This window comes from Platalea leucorodia (genome assembly GCF_965183815.1).
Source record: "Platalea leucorodia genome assembly, chromosome: 3".
NCBI lineage: Eukaryota > Metazoa > Chordata > Aves > Pelecaniformes > Threskiornithidae > Platalea > Platalea leucorodia.
Window position 1 is genome coordinate 66,045,162 of NC_138825.1, and position 15,209 is coordinate 66,060,370.

At 44.1% G+C, this 15,209-nt stretch overlaps 1 protein-coding gene across 2 annotated transcripts in view; it reads left to right on the plus strand.

Annotated features, from left to right (window-relative positions):
- The first annotated feature begins 4,465 nt into the window (after positions 1 to 4,465).
- Positions 4,466 to 15,209, plus strand: part of STX7 (syntaxin 7) — a 35,575-nt gene continuing 24,831 nt past the window's right edge. Inside the window, exons 1-2 of one of the 2 annotated variants that reach the window (XM_082305896.1) lie at positions 4,466 to 4,515; positions 13,406 to 13,559. In XM_082305896.1, the coding sequence (XP_082162022.1) occupies positions 13,478 to 13,559 (82 nt within the window). In that variant the 5' untranslated portion in view covers positions 4,466 to 4,515; positions 13,406 to 13,477. Of the gene's footprint in view, positions 4,516 to 11,785; positions 11,867 to 13,405; positions 13,560 to 15,209 lie in introns of those variants that run through there. The other variant, XM_082305897.1, reaches the window with a different exon arrangement.

Genomic DNA, 15,209 nt, shown 5'->3' on the forward strand with positions numbered 1-15,209 from the left:
GAGATTCTAGTTGGTTTTTGAGAAATTTTCCATCAGTCCTCAACAGATTACAGAGGGTATATGTCATGAATGCATTCAATTGGCCACTTCTTTTTTGAGTCCCATTGCACAATCTGTCTTTATAGTTTTCTTTTCTTCTGTGGAAGCAGATGAGCCTTATTCCCTCAATGGGTTACCAGTGTCTATGCCGCAGTATAAGGACTACGCCATAACGTTGGGTGATTGTTGCTAGATGTCCTTTTTGGCTAAACAGCAGACTGGAATGATGGAAAGAGGGAAAAGCAGAAGCCAGACTACTGATATGGACAGTGACAGTGGCAGAGCAAACAAGTGAGAACGAAAAGCTGCTAAAACTCTGGGAGTAGCCACGATCGCTTTCCCAATTTTCTGACGCTGCATTTCACAACTATCATTAAGTGATGTTTTCCTCATCTTTGTAGCTCCCCCTCTGTCCCCTTGCCTTTGACGTCTGTTGGGATGACCTACCCAAATTCTCTTAGGAACCCTTTGTGTGTTTTCTTCCTCCATGGTTTCAAAAAGCAATAAAGATAATTATGAGTTGTAAAATGATGATGATGAGCTGTAAAATGATGAAGATTGATTGCTCAACAATAATCTCATTTTCAAAATGACAATCTATTGGATTCTATCACAGCTAGTTGCTGACCTCAAAGTCCATAAATTTTATTCTTTTTAATATATTTCCTTCTGTAGATTTGTATTTCCTTATCTGAACAAAATATTGCCATTTAGTTTTATGCCCCTTATAATTCTTTAATGGTCTGGATGAAGTTAGAAAGATTATGTATTTGCAGGTACTTCTTAATCAAAGACTGGGCTTTGAAACGTCAGTTCATTTCACTAGTGTAGATGAAATTCTATTATGGTCTTTGAAAATTAAACAGAAAGGCAAAGAAAGATTTGAAAATAAGTTGCTAGTAAAGTTTTTTGGGTTTTTTTTAGGAAACATTATCAACATTGGGAACAGAATTTTTCTGTGTTTATTTAAAATGTATGCTATCACATTAATTACTGCTGCTGGAGAGCAAGTACCAGCCTAAATAACACGCAAATGGTCAATACAGTTTTTCTAAACAAATAGGTTTTACTGGCCATTCTGCAATATAATTAAACCATAAGCTTGTTCAGGCTGGAAACCATCATCCATCATAATTTTGTACAGCATCAGATATAATAGGAACCTAATCTCATTTCAGGTTCTGGAGTGGCTATTTTAATTAAATTAGCAAATGGAGATGACGGTGACAATAACAGGAGTTCTTCCAGCTGGTGGAATGCGTCAGTAACAACCACCTGGGAAGCTCTGCCAGGCGGTTTGCTGTCGGTACCAAATACTGGCAGCATTGCTTTTCCTATCCAAAGTCAGAGGTGCGCAAGTGAAATGTGACAGCAGACAATGAAATTTGCCCATACCGTAAACTATGCACCACTTAGGCACCGCTCACGCCTTGGAAAGAGGACACTCACCAGGAACACGAGGCCAGGGTTGGGCTGCTTCCCCCTCGTTTCATCATGCATCAGGCAGGCACGGGGAGCTGCAGGGGAATGAGTGCCTCCTTCCTGCGTCACAGGCGGCCCGAGGCTTGGGCCACCCACCCCGCGGGGCCCGTGCGCCTGCTGGTTCGGTGCCAGGGCAGCAGCAAGAGGTGGGAGGCAGGAACAGAGAGTCAGGAAGGTGGGGCAGATTTGGATACCAGGCTAGGAGGAAGGCGTGCGCTTTCAAAATCACACTACGCTGGTTTAATTTCCGATTCTTTCAAACATCAGATACCATACTGAGTACAGATCCTCAAACAGCGTGTTCGAAGTGACATCCCTTTTAGCTCAGTTTTACATACATCAACAAGAATGTAAATGGCGTATACTCTGATCTTCAGTCAGTGAAGATCCAGAGCATCCTCCATGGTACGCTGTACCTATGAATAGCAGGGTCTCAACATTTTCCCCTTTCTTTCCCCAGAGTTTTCCCCGTGTCATTTAATCAGTTGAAATCTGATCACGCTGCCAAAGCAACTGGGAAGGTCCATAAGTAGATGAATATATGATTCTGAACTCAAACCCTGGCTAATACTGGTGTGGGAGCTCTAGAAATAAGCCAATTAAATGAGCTTAGAGACAGAATTGTGTAGCAGCACTCCTTTTCAGCATCTCTGATGATAACACTTAGAGATGGCTGCTTTACAACTCCTGTCCGTGGATTATGCACTATTGAAAACATTCTTATTTGCTAGCAAAGGAAAGGATGCAGAAACCGAAGGAATCCTCCTGTTTTATCTAAAAGGGTAAAACAGAGCACCTTCTCCCAGCCAGTGGCTTTTCTATAGGAGTTAACAAAAATCTTCTGAGGACATACTGTGCTCTTAGCAGTATCTGATCAGTAAATAGGACTTTCTGGCTGGTCTCTTAACTGTATCTTCATAATTACTTTATATGATTATATTAAAGAGGTCATCTAAATATTTTCATCGTATGGACAACATTTTAACGAAAAATGTGTCTTACAATCCAGCTTTTCCTCCCAGGCTGCAGTATCTTTGCTGCAACCAGTTACTTTAGAGCATCATATCAAAAAGACTGTTAGTTATTGAACAATAAAAAGTGGATGCTGATGATAAGTGAGCTAACAGCAGGTTAGCACCAGCATTTTGTTCATAAAACATCCAGCATCACTAGGAAAGTGTTTGGAGACCTCTTTTCCATAGCATGAGGATGAACATTGATCAGTGATGACTGTCTATTACCTCCAAGCTACAAAAAAAGTAACCAAGCGGTGATCTCTAGATAAAGTATTCTCACTGACAAAGGGCCACTTCTCAATATTTTTAATTGGAAGTACATATTTGAAATCAGATAGAAAAAAAATGTATTGTTTTCTGGAGAAAAACTGACAGTGAGCTCAGCTGAAGCTTCATAAAGCAAGAGTGATTAGCCTCAATCAACAGAGTTTATATGACAAACACTTGGAGATAAAAATCAAGGCGAGGCCTTAATTCAGAAAGGACGTGCATTATACTCTCATTAGCGCACCATTGAGTGGGATCACCTTGGATCAGCTTCAGTATGTCAACAGCATGGGGGTAAACACCTGCACGTGTAGCAGCGCTAAAATCATTGCTACTCAAAATAGCCTATTAAAACTAGAATGAAGATGTATACAGCGTTCCTGCAGCAAACAGGCATATCAGAATGTTTTTTCCTTGGTAACTTTGATTTATGAAAGTGAGAAAAGGACACTTCCAAGCATCAATTAACATAAGAACTACAGGCAGGCATACAAGTCTCAGAGGCTATGTTGTCTCTCTCCTTTCAGCATGCTTTGAGACACATCAAGAACCACTTATGTAAAGGGTAGTCTGTCTACTTCAGGCCTTTAACGTCACTCTATTGTGTTGGCAGTTTATTGGACTTTTCTCTTAGCGTTATTTCGTTAGGATGTTATTAAGGTTTCCACTGCTCTAGTTATTTCTAAATCTTAGCGATGATAGAGATCTATGACGCACCAGAAATAAACTTGCACTTCCCAACTTCTGCAGCTCTTCCCTAGCCAAGGCTGGGCTTTGCGGAGGAGACGGCATTCCCAGCAATCAGGTGCTGCACGCTCTGTGGTATTTAATACACACGGGGGTATCCCGCAGACAAAGCAGCCCAGCCCCAGGGCTCTGGGGAGCATCTGGTCCTGTAATTTTCCCTTTGAAGAACTGGGGAGGGTGCAGGAGCACCTCAGCTGCTATGCAGGCGGCCTCGAGGCTCAGCTGTTGCTTCTTCTCAGGTAGCTGGGTCAGGAGCAGGCCGGGTTTCCCCACGCCTCTGCTCCCGCCGCTCCCTGGCGCGGTGGCTACTGCTGCCCCGGCAGCCACGCGCGGCCTGCTCTGCTCCGGCCTGCTCCGGCCTGCTCCAGCCTGCTCCGATCCCAGCGCCGGCAGCCGTGTGAACGCACCCCTCGTTTCCCGTTGTTCCCGGCACCACTTGCCCCCTCTCTCAGCTAAATATTGTACATCTTTTCGTTTAAAGGCACCTTGAGATATAGGTACAATTTCCCACTCGCTTTCTTCCAAGTGTTCGTTCCCATTTAGAGACGAAGTGACCAAAACTGAAGGCACTGCTTCAAGGCAGGATATTAATGTAGTAACATCGTACTCTTCACTGTAGTACTGTTTCCTTAGTCGTGTTTTCCCCTTGATTCCTGATGCAACAGCATCTTTTCCTGAAATTACACTCTCCCCCGCCATTTTTTCCACCCGCGGAGGGCTGCGGCCAGCGAGGCGCCGGCAGGCGCCCGCCGCCCGTCAGCAGCGAGACGCCGCCCGCAGGCCCGGGCGCCCCGGCCCCGCTCCCCCAGGCCGCCGGGCGGGGCGGCGGCGCGGCCCCTCCTCCCCACGCCTCCGCCGTCACGGCGGGACGGGGCGGGGACGGGGCGGGGACGGGACGGGGCCTGGCCGCCCCTCCCCGCCCTGCCGCCGCCGCGCCCGGTGGGTGCAGGTTCGCCGGGACCGGGTAAGGGCAGCGGGAGCTCCGCTGGGGCGCCGGGGGTGGCCGCCGCCCGCCCGGAGGAAGGGGCGGGCAGGGCAGGGCAGGGCAGTGTCCGGCCGGCCGGGAAGGGGCTGCCAGGCGGGGGAAGCCTGTCCGAGGGCGGCGGGAAGGGCCGCCGGGGCCGCAGCGCCCTGCGGGCCCTCGCTGGCGTCGGGGCCGCCCTCCCCGGCGCGGCGCTGCCGCCTGGCCTGGGGCGAGCGGGGCGGCTGCGGGCGGGAGGGGGCGGCCGGGCCTTGGGGCGGGCAGGGCCGGGGCCGCGGTTTTGCAGTGCGGTCGGTTGTGTCACCACCAGCCCTGGTCCCCCACACCCCTCCCCGTGACACCCCCGACATCGTGGCTTGGGCTTGATGCCGACCGTGATGCACCAAGGAGAGACTCGGGGCCTACAGCTGGTGTTCTACAGCAGCTTGCGTCGGCTCGCAGGGTCGGATGGTCACCTCCGCTGTGCTGAAACACTCTCCGTGCTATTGCGGATCCGAGGTGGGCAAAGCATGTCAGCAGGAGGAAGGGAGATTATAAAAGTCACCTATGTACATAGCGAGCCCGGGCCTGGCGTGGCAGGCCCCTGGCCTGCCGTTACCACTGCTTTCCTGGTGCACCACTCGCCGCTGCATCAGCAGTGGGCACTTCTTGTTGCTGTAGAAGGAAGTGGAAGGTTTCACTCTGCGTTGCGTGAAATGCAAGGCACTGCATCTTAATTGAAGTTCAGTGATAAAATCCCAGGATAGTTATTGCCAGAAGCGATGTGCTCATGTGTTGTCACCCCCTCTGCTGATGAACAACCTGTGCAAAGGCAGAGAGCTGTGCCAGCAGGGCGAGTGGAGCCCTCCTCACTGATCACCGTCCAGGCGTGTGCTTTGCCGGCAGTGCAGCCTTTCTGCTTGGAGCTTGGGGTTTTGTGCAAGTGCTTTTTATAGAAAAGAAGGAAAAAAGGAGGAAAAAAAAGTTAAAATATGTTGCAATTAGAAGATAGTGATGCTAGGTAGTGGCATTGTTACAAAATGTGTTTGTGTTCCCTTCATGAAGACATCTCTTTTATCAGAATATTAAGTAGCACTCTTCTTGGTGGCTTAAATTGAAATGAAACTCTTTGGAGGGCAGGGGGGGAGAGAAAAAAAGGGACCATGAGCTGTATGTAGTCATTAGCATCCTGGTATGCCTCAGAGAAACTCGTCATCCAGCGCAATCAGATTTTGTGCAAAGATAAATTCTCCCTCCCTGTACTTGGTCTGAACATTTGGTTCAAAAAGAAAAAGCTGCTGTTAGGGAGATTTGGGTGAGAACACGTAGTACACGAGATGTCCTGTAGTCCTGGTCCATCTTCATTTTCCCATGAGACGTTGTTTGTCTACCAGCAGCACAAGAAACTTGGCACTTCAAAATGGTCATCAAAGGTCCATTTTCAGCCTTCCTGTTCCTTCCCCTCCCCAATAGTTCCAGTACCCAGCATTCATTTTCCTCTTCCTGCTTCATCGTCAGGCCTCTAAATGCCTTTTGCGCTCCTAGGAAACATAATTCCCTTACTTAAGGCATCTCCCTGAGAACTAGTATGCTCTGTTAGGCATGTGAAAGCTATGTGCTTCCTTCACCTAGTTCATTATAAATATCGGTGTGGATGAATCAATGATAAGCATATGCATCCCTCTGTACTCAGCACTGGTGAGGCCGCACCTCAAGTACTGTGTTCAGTTTTGGGCCCCTCACTACAAGAAGGACATCGAGGTGCTGGAGCGTGTCCAGAGGAGGGCAACGAAGCTGGTGAAGGGTCTGGAGCACAAGTCTTATGAGGAGTGGCTGAGGGAGCTGGGGTGGTTTAGCCTGGAGAAGAGGAGGCTGAGGGGAGACCTTATTGCTCTCTACAACTACCTGAAAGGAGGTTGTAGCGAGGTGGGGGTCGGTCTCTTCTCCTGAGTAACAAGTGATAGGACGAGAGGAAACGGTCTCAAGCTGTGCCAGGGGAAGTTTAGGTTAGATATTAGGAAAAACTTCTTCACTGAGAGGGCGGTCAGGCATTGGAACAGGCTGCCCAGGGAAGTGGTTGAGTCCCCATCCCTGGAGGTATTTAAAAGACAGGTAGACATGGTGCTTAGGGACATGGTTTAGCGTTGGACTTGGCAGTGCTAGGTTAACGGTTGACTTGATGATCTTAAAGGTCTTTTCCAATGTAAACAATTCCATGATTCTATATTCTTTTTTTTTAGCCGTGTATGCTGAGCGTTGATGATGCATTAGGCCTAATAGTATTTCAGGCTTTTTTAATTTAGCTTTCCACACTGGGCAGTTCTAAATGCCACTGCTTTAAATTACATCTTTGTTGGACAGAATCATTACTAGAGAAAATGACTAAAACACTGACCAGTGGCACAATCTAATATTTTTTTTTTTTTCCTTTCTAAAAAAATACTTCTAGTCGTTACACAATGTAAGCTTGGTTTTGGTATGTTTCAGAATGACTAATACGGCAAGGCTGAGGGAACTGGGTAGAGTGGCATAGAAAATTACCTTTTGACATCTTTTATGTTAGTGTTGCTGTGTTAGAGCAAAAAAAGTTTTAAATAAACTTTGCTTGCTTTTCCCTACCCTATGTGGATTTAAGTTTGACTGCTACCTGAAACTAGATGATAAAAGAAAATCTGGAAAGTTGTTTGGGTTTTTTTTTGTTTGTTTGTTTGTTTTTCTTCTTTTAAGAAGACAGGAAGGAATTAATTTTACTGCTATTTTGTTTGTATGTTTATTATGCTTCATAGTTGGTTTTGTATTATGGAAGCCCCCAGCCTGCCTTTGTGGACCAGGATTCCAGCACTTTAAGAGCTGTAAAAGCACAAAGTGGAAAATATGATCTCTGTCTCTAAATATTTTAGCCTAAGGGGAAAAAATAGATAAATCCAGAAAAAACTTAACCTCCCTTATCCCCACTAGAGAAAACAGCGGCAGATTTAGTGCTTACCTGTATATTACTAAGTCAATTGCTATGAGTCTGTTATGAGAATCCCTCAGGTGTTGTAGTAAGGAGTATTTATCTTATAGCATACAGACTGCCCCTTTATTCCAAGAGCTTTTCTTTTTTTTTTTTTTTTTTTTTTTTTTTTTAAGATTAATTTTACCTGCTGCAGAGTTACTGCTAAAGTCAGCAGCAGATGCTGCCTGAAGATGGTAATGTGTTGTCAGTTGCCTTAGGTAGGGTGCCAGAGTCACTCTGTAGGTGCAGCTTGTCTCATCTCAGTATTTTGAGTGGTAAAACCTACTGAGGTGAAATAGATTGAGCAATGTTATATTGCAGAAATCTTACTAATCATGGCTGTCGCCATCATACAAATTTTCTGTAGCTGACATTGTGACTGGCTGCAATTTTTTTTTTTTCCTAAGTCTTTCAGCAGTTCATCATTTTTGCCTGTGTTTTCACCCTGCTTGAAGGATTTTGCACTTTTTTTGGCAGTGGTTTACAGGGGAAGTCACATTTAGGAGTTGTTTGGAAGAAGCTTTGTTTCTGTGACCTTTATTTAGAAAAAAAAATAATCACATACAAGAAAGCCCCATGACTTGTCTCTGAATAGTTAAAGTCATAAAATCCTAATTCAGATTGGATTTAAATTTTCAAGCATTTCTATGGAATGCAGCATGTACTTTTTCTGTTCTGAAAGTTAAGGATCCACGTAAACATTTCTAGGTCCTGATGCTAAAATATTGCTTAAACAGTAAAAATATTGCTTAAGGATTCTTATCCTAAGGTATATGGGCTAGATTTATAGGAAAAGAAAAACTCTTAGAATATCTAAATGAGAAAATACGAAATAGATTAGGTGCTTATTAACTGTAGCTGACTGGAGCCTGCAAGATAGTTAGGTGACTGCTGCCAAGATCTAACATGCGCTGCGCTTGTCACATTACATCATTTTGTCCTGATGGAGCTTTCAAGAATGGCACTGGGGAGCTGCTCAGTTGTGGAGTTCCCACTTTCTTGTCTCTGCATTCCGTAGTGATCCGACTGGAAACAGCCAAGGGAAAAGTGGATTTTTTTTTTCCATTCCTGACAAACACCTTTCTAGAAAACAAGTTGATAACTAAGGTTCAGTTTTTGCTTGGGTATGTGTGATGCAGGAACCAGGTAACAAAGAAATTACGAAAAATGTATAGCAATCCTTTGAATTCTTTAAACTTTATGTATGTACAGAAAGGTCTTGCTTCAGTGAGTGTTGAAGTGTTCTGTTTCTTTTTTAATTTTTGCCAGTAGACTCAGTTCTTTGGACTTTCTTCAGCAGCTTGACAAGCGGAGTTGCCACTAGGTGTACTCCCATTCAAAGACAGAGATGTTGAGCAGAAGATAACAGGTACAATCAAAAGCTCACACCCGACTGAAACTTTTAGAGGAACTGAAGACTACCACAGATGCAGCTCTGTTCCAGTTTGAATGCAAAGTGTACTTCTCTCAACTGCAGCTGATTATTAACTTCCCCATTTTAAAATTTATGCAGGCAGTAATACCAAAATACATCACGACAGAGTAGTTAAATGCTGTGGAAGTGAAAATGGGTAACTCCTATGGAAATTCAGAGTCTTGAATGCTTCTGTCACCTTGATATGGAAGGAAATGCTTGGTGCATGCGTCTTTTTTTTGTTTCCTGGTGGTTGAAACCCTGACCTTGTCAAAGCCATTAGCAACACTCCCATTGACTTCCCAAGGGCTCAGCTATCTGTGTTTGCAGAGGAGTTTGAGTAACTCGGCGCTAACAAGCAAAGGGTGTGTGAGTGGACGTAGGGTGTTCATTCAGTTCAGACGCCCATGTTTCTGTGAGAACTAGAATGAGGCAGAAGTTCACTGGTGAAGTTGGTGGTGAATGGAGTCAAATCCAGTTGGCGGCCGGTCACGAGTGGTGTTCCCCAGGGCTCAGTACTGGGGCCGGTCCTGTTCAACATCTTCATTGATGATCTGGATAAGGGGATCGAGTGCACCCTCAGTAAGTTTGCAGATGACACCAAGTTGGGTGGAAGTGTCGATCTCCTGGAGGGTAGGAAGGCCCTACAGAGGGACCTGGACAGGCTGGATCGATGGGCCAGGGCCAACTGTATGAGATTCAAGAAGGCTAAGTGCTGGGTCCTGCACTTCGGTCACAAAAACCCCAGGCAATGCTACAGGCTGGGGCAGGAGTGGCTGGAGAGCTGCCTGGTGGAAAAGGACCTGGGGGTGTTGGTTGACAGCCACCTGAACATGAACCAGCAGTGTGCCCAGGTGGCCAAGAGGGCCAATGACATCCTGGACGGTATCAAGAATAGTGTGGCCAGCAGGACCAGGGAGGTGACAGTGCCCCTGTACTCGGCACTGGTGAGGCCTCACCTGGAGTACTGTGTTCAGTTTTGGGCCCCTCACTACAAGAAGGACATTGAGGTGCTGGAGCGTGTCCAGAAGAGGGCAACAAAGTTGGTGAAGGGTCTAGAGCACAAGTCTTATGAGGAGGGGCTGAGGGAGCTGGGGTTGTTTAGCCTGGAGAAGAGGAGGCTGAGGGGAGACCTTATTGCTCTCTACAACTACCTGAAAGGAGGTTGTAGCGAGGTGGGGGTCGGTCTCTTCTCCCTAGTAACGAGTGATAGGACTAGAGGAAATGGCCTCAGATTGGGCCAGGGGAGGTTTAGATTGGATATTAGGAAAAACTTCTTCACTGAGAGGGCGGTCAGGCACTGGAACAGGCTGCCCAGGGAAGTGGTTGAGTCCCCATCCCTGGAGGTATTTAAAAGATGGGTAGATGTGGCGCTCGAGGACATGGTATAGATGGACTTGGCAGTGCTAGGTTAACGGTTGACTTGATGATCCTAATGGTCTTTTCCAACCTTGACGATTCTATGATTCTATGATTCACCCTTCCTGTTGAAAAAAAAATAATAAACAAATACAAAATTTTCTTTCTCTTTGGACTGTTCAGTTTGTTTTTTCTTGACATGGGGAGTTTGTGGTGAAGATTGGGAAGTGATGAGAGCTGATGGCTGACTCCTTACCTTTCTTTCTGTCTGTTCCCAGACCAGTAGCTTACCCCATCACTAACCTGTGTTATCAACATGCTCGGGAATAGCATTGCTGGTGGAAGAATTTGTATGGAGTAAAACAGCTGTGAATTTACACTATCCTACAAATTTACTATAAATCTCAATTGAAATACGTGTGTTGATACAAAGAATTGTATTAACAATTAGAGAGATCTACATGTGCAGACAAAAAGCTAAACTATATCCTCTGGACTTAGCAATCTCTCATCTGAACATCCTCTCATTTTGTGTTGTGTTTGGCTGCCCAACTATGTAGCTAGAAAGTTGAAAATCTCAAACTCTTATATATAGTACAAGCTGTACATTTGTCAGTATTAACTTGTTTGAAGATACGGTTAGCTGTAGAAATTTTTGAGACAAAAAAAGAAAGTCACTGCTTTTGTCAAGACTTGGATGAAATATTCTGTGTGTAGCTCTTGATTGTAATGCTGAGCTGAGAACCATGTTACAGGCAGCTGTCTGGTGAATACAAATACGAGGGGAGAACAAATAATCATGAAGGGCTATTTCAGTCAGTTCTGTAGCCTTTCTACACAAGGTAATTTGGTCTTTTGCTGTCTCTTCTTCCGAGCAGCTGCATTTTAATGTTTAACTTTTAACATTAAATATAATATTTAACTAAAAAGTATTTTTAGCGGGTGCTAGCATTGTAGTTAGCATGCTACTAAGGTGTCTAGAAATAGTCATAACTTTTAAAAGAAACAAACAATGTCAACAGTCTGAGAAATCTTTGGTTTCAAACTAACTTCTTTTAGGTTGTTTCTTTCGTTTTTATGCCTAGGACTCTGTTTTCTGCTAAACTGATAGAATTTTCTTACTTAGTCAATGCACCAAGGCGCAGAACCACTTATTCGCTATAAAGTTTGCATGGGTTTGGTCTTACAATACAAATTCACTGCAATATTGTGTAGAGTTTCCAAAAAGATCAAGGGTTGTTACTCCAGCCTCGGACCAGATAAGTCAGAGTTAGGCTGGCTGAGCGACTGACTTCAGACTTTAGTCTGTGACCCAAAATAACTTGAATCTGCATGTGGAACAGACAAAGACAGGAAACAATATTGCAGAGAGCTAGCATGACTCGTGGGCAGTTGTGCAGCAAGTATGTCGAAGAGTGCAAATACATTCCCCGTCGCCTCATCTGCAATCAGGTTGTTCATTACTAGGGGATACTTCAGGGCCTGAAGATTCCAAGCAGGGTTTGGGACCCTGGTGCAGCAGCCGCTTGAAAATCGTGCAGGGTTTGTCTTCATGGTAGCAGCAGCCTGTTCATCCGGCATAGGTAATGTAACCTGCAGGGCAGCAGGGATCCCTAGTGAAGTTCTGCTGGGATGTGTCTTACCAAAGCAATGTCTTGCCAGCTCCACTAGAGAGCATTTTATATCATAGAGATACGAAAACAGTCATGTTTTAAAACAACCAGGGTGTTGCTGTGCTGTATTAATACAGGCATTTCCGAAGGTGAAAGAAAATAATACTTAGCAACAAGGACTGTTAATTGTTTGTTTTTTTTTTTTTTTTTTTTTTTTAAAAGTTCATAAGGATTTGCGTTTGCATGCTGTAGGACAGCTGGTATCACACCTGACAAATAAGTTGGCCTTTTCATTTAAATGGGCTTTCTCTCTCTCCCTGAAATTGAGTTTTAGCAGTGTCTGTTAACCAGAAGCTGGCAGGCTGGGAGAAGAGGGCATTGCTTGGAAGGCATGTGGTTTGGGTTGAACAGTGGAAGTGCAGGGAACTGGTGAGGTTAAAGTTTTGAACCCATGAAGGTGATGTGCAGGAGAGTAGAAAAGATAAGACTAAGCACAGCCTGCTTAGTGGGATGAAATTGTGGGATGGTGTTGGATGCACATATGCTTGATTAGTCTGCATTCTCACTGCAGAACAGATAAATGGCCAGTTTTGATTTGCATGTGTATCCTAAGCTATGTCTTGTTAATTTAGAGTATCTTTGAGCTTTTGCTGAAATTTGGTCTGTATGGATGGAAAGCAGGCTAAGACATCTCTAGTAGTTACATGCTGCATGATTGTATATGTGTGCTTTTAGGGCAAGTGTATTTGTGTTGTCGGATTTTGACCTTTTGGGGTAAGATATGATAGTTCTGGGTGCAAAAAACACCCCTAAAAATGCACTTGTATACCCAAGTTGTTGAAAAATGAGTTCATATTGAGAAACACAGCAGCTGAAACAGGATAAAGTGGCAATTCATAGGATTCATATGAAACTGGATTACAACTAAAACTGGAGTTGTTACAAATGATTTGTGTTTAGAGGGAATTGGGTGTCTCCTTCATTCTGATATCTTGTGTGATATCTGCTGTTTGGTTTTTTTTTTCCAGTGGTTTATATATTCTAGGTTGGAAATAACCATATAATTGGTTTGGGACATAGTTCATCAGAGGATTTGGCATTGACAGATTAAATGTACAGCTTTTTTCTGGTACGACAACAAATGAAAATGCATAATTTTTCTTTGCTTACAGTAGGGAGAACATGTAAGAAGTTTGACAAAGGATGTAGTTTCTGTGATGTAGCTGCTGTAGAGTAATTGCAGATCTTAGGCCATGCGTATTACTAAGAATCTCAATAGTAAGAGTTATTGTAGGAAATTCAAAAAGATTGTCGTATTCTTATTTAATACTTTTTTAAGAAAGCGTTCCCTTAAATTCTGTCTTTGAAGTACTGTGTTTTCAGAGAGGGTAAACCCTAGTATATGGAGTTTTCTTTAATCTTTTCCTATGTATTCTTCTTTAAGATGATGAAGACCTTTGTAAACCAATGACCAAGATATAACTTTGTTTTCTTGGGATGGGGTTTTAGGTGTCCTTAATAGGTGGAGACTGTCTGACTTGTTCTCATCGTGGATGAACTTGACAGTGAATCTACTCAGCCATGTCATACGGTGCAGGTTTTGGGGATCCTAATCAACTAGCCCAACGCATAACTTCTAACATCCAGAAGATCACACAATGCTGTAAGTTGCATTTATGCATGTTTTATATAAAACTTTAATAATGGTGGTGCCCCCCAGTTGAGGTTAGTTTCTCAGATTCATTCATGGGAATTCACTCTTTGACTTCACCTGCTCTTTTGACAGGTTTGTGACATATCACACAGCAGATCCAGTCCTTCATATGTATGGTTAAGTGTGATCTATCCTGGGGAAGTATAGTATCACTCAGTATTCACCGAATGAATAAATAATTAGTAAGATGGCTGCTGGCAATAAGCCAGTTTTGTCCTGGCCAGTTATGTGGCACCTTAAGATGGTAGGTTGACATGTTTGCTGAGCAAGGATTGCATCAAATATTTGCTGGGGCTTGAATTGTTTAGCAGGGATGGAAGCTGTGGCCTTGCAGCTTGCCCTTGGAAGTACATAGGAGATTTGTAAATAAGGTTGTGCAAGTTTAATATACCTGTGCTTAGATTCATGCCACCTAATTTTTTTAGCCACGTAACGGGGTGCTCAAGTTAGAGGTAAGTTAGAGTGCTGGGGTTTTCAGTCCTTTTCCCTTTCGCCCCATTTTCCGTTACATTTTTAGTGTGTGTGTGTGTGTGTGTATATAAAGCAAATACAACTTGATCTCACAAATTACGCGAAGTATACCGTTCATCAGAAGGGAGCTAGCCATGAACAGCACATGGCTAGGTTTTGGCATGCATGTTTTTAGTGGTGTGCAGGACGCAATGTGCATGCAGAAATTGGTATTTTATTGTTAAAACTTCAAATGAATTCTGATCAGTTAAGTATGTCAGTTTTAATTAAAACTGTGATCTTTGTTTTGCAAGACAAGTTTTAGAAGTTGGTATTTGTAGCACAGATTAATGGTACAGATTGGGCTTTTGCCTACTTTTTCAGCTACATTTTGTATTTTCTTCCAGAAAGAAATTCTTTGAATCTTAATAGACAGGAAGAAAAATGGCAGTTTTGCTTTACTGCAAAGTTTCTGTACATCACGGTTGTATTTCCTCAATCTAAAATTAACAAACTGGCTCTGTAAAAGCCCTTATGCTTTATTTGCTAAAATCTGCTCAGTGAATTCACTCAGTCTTACAGTTTCTAACTTGGTCTTCCAGAGACACCTGCCAACCTGTGACAGACACCGAGGCTCCAAGATGTAAAAAAGAAGTCTCGGTTGTCAGGTGAACATGTGAAGTGAAATCAGTGGTTGAAACTGGAGCATTGTGAAGACAGTCGCTGAACATAATTAACCATCTTATGCTGGACTTAGCGAGTCCTTAGTCTCATCCTGCCTCTTCCATCTCCTCTCTTGCTTCTGCTGTGTCTCCCCTCCCCTTGTGACAAGGCGTACTAAAAGCAAGCTGCCTAGGCTTAGATAGAAGGAGACATGCCACAGGGGTTACCTGCAATCCTGCTCTCCTTTCGTTTTTAAAATTTAGATGGCTAAAGTCTGAGCAATAGACAGGTGCTTCTGCCTTTCCAAGACCCAAGTCCAAATTTCTCTTAGCCCTACTGCTGCATGGCTTCAGAAACAGGAGCTTTGCTTTCAAAAGCTCCAGCCAAGCACTTTTCTAGGACTGGCAGGTACACCACTGGATTCCATCCCTCGCTCTTCTGTAGATCTGACTGCACTGTAACCACTCAGTTACTCTTGTAGTCCGT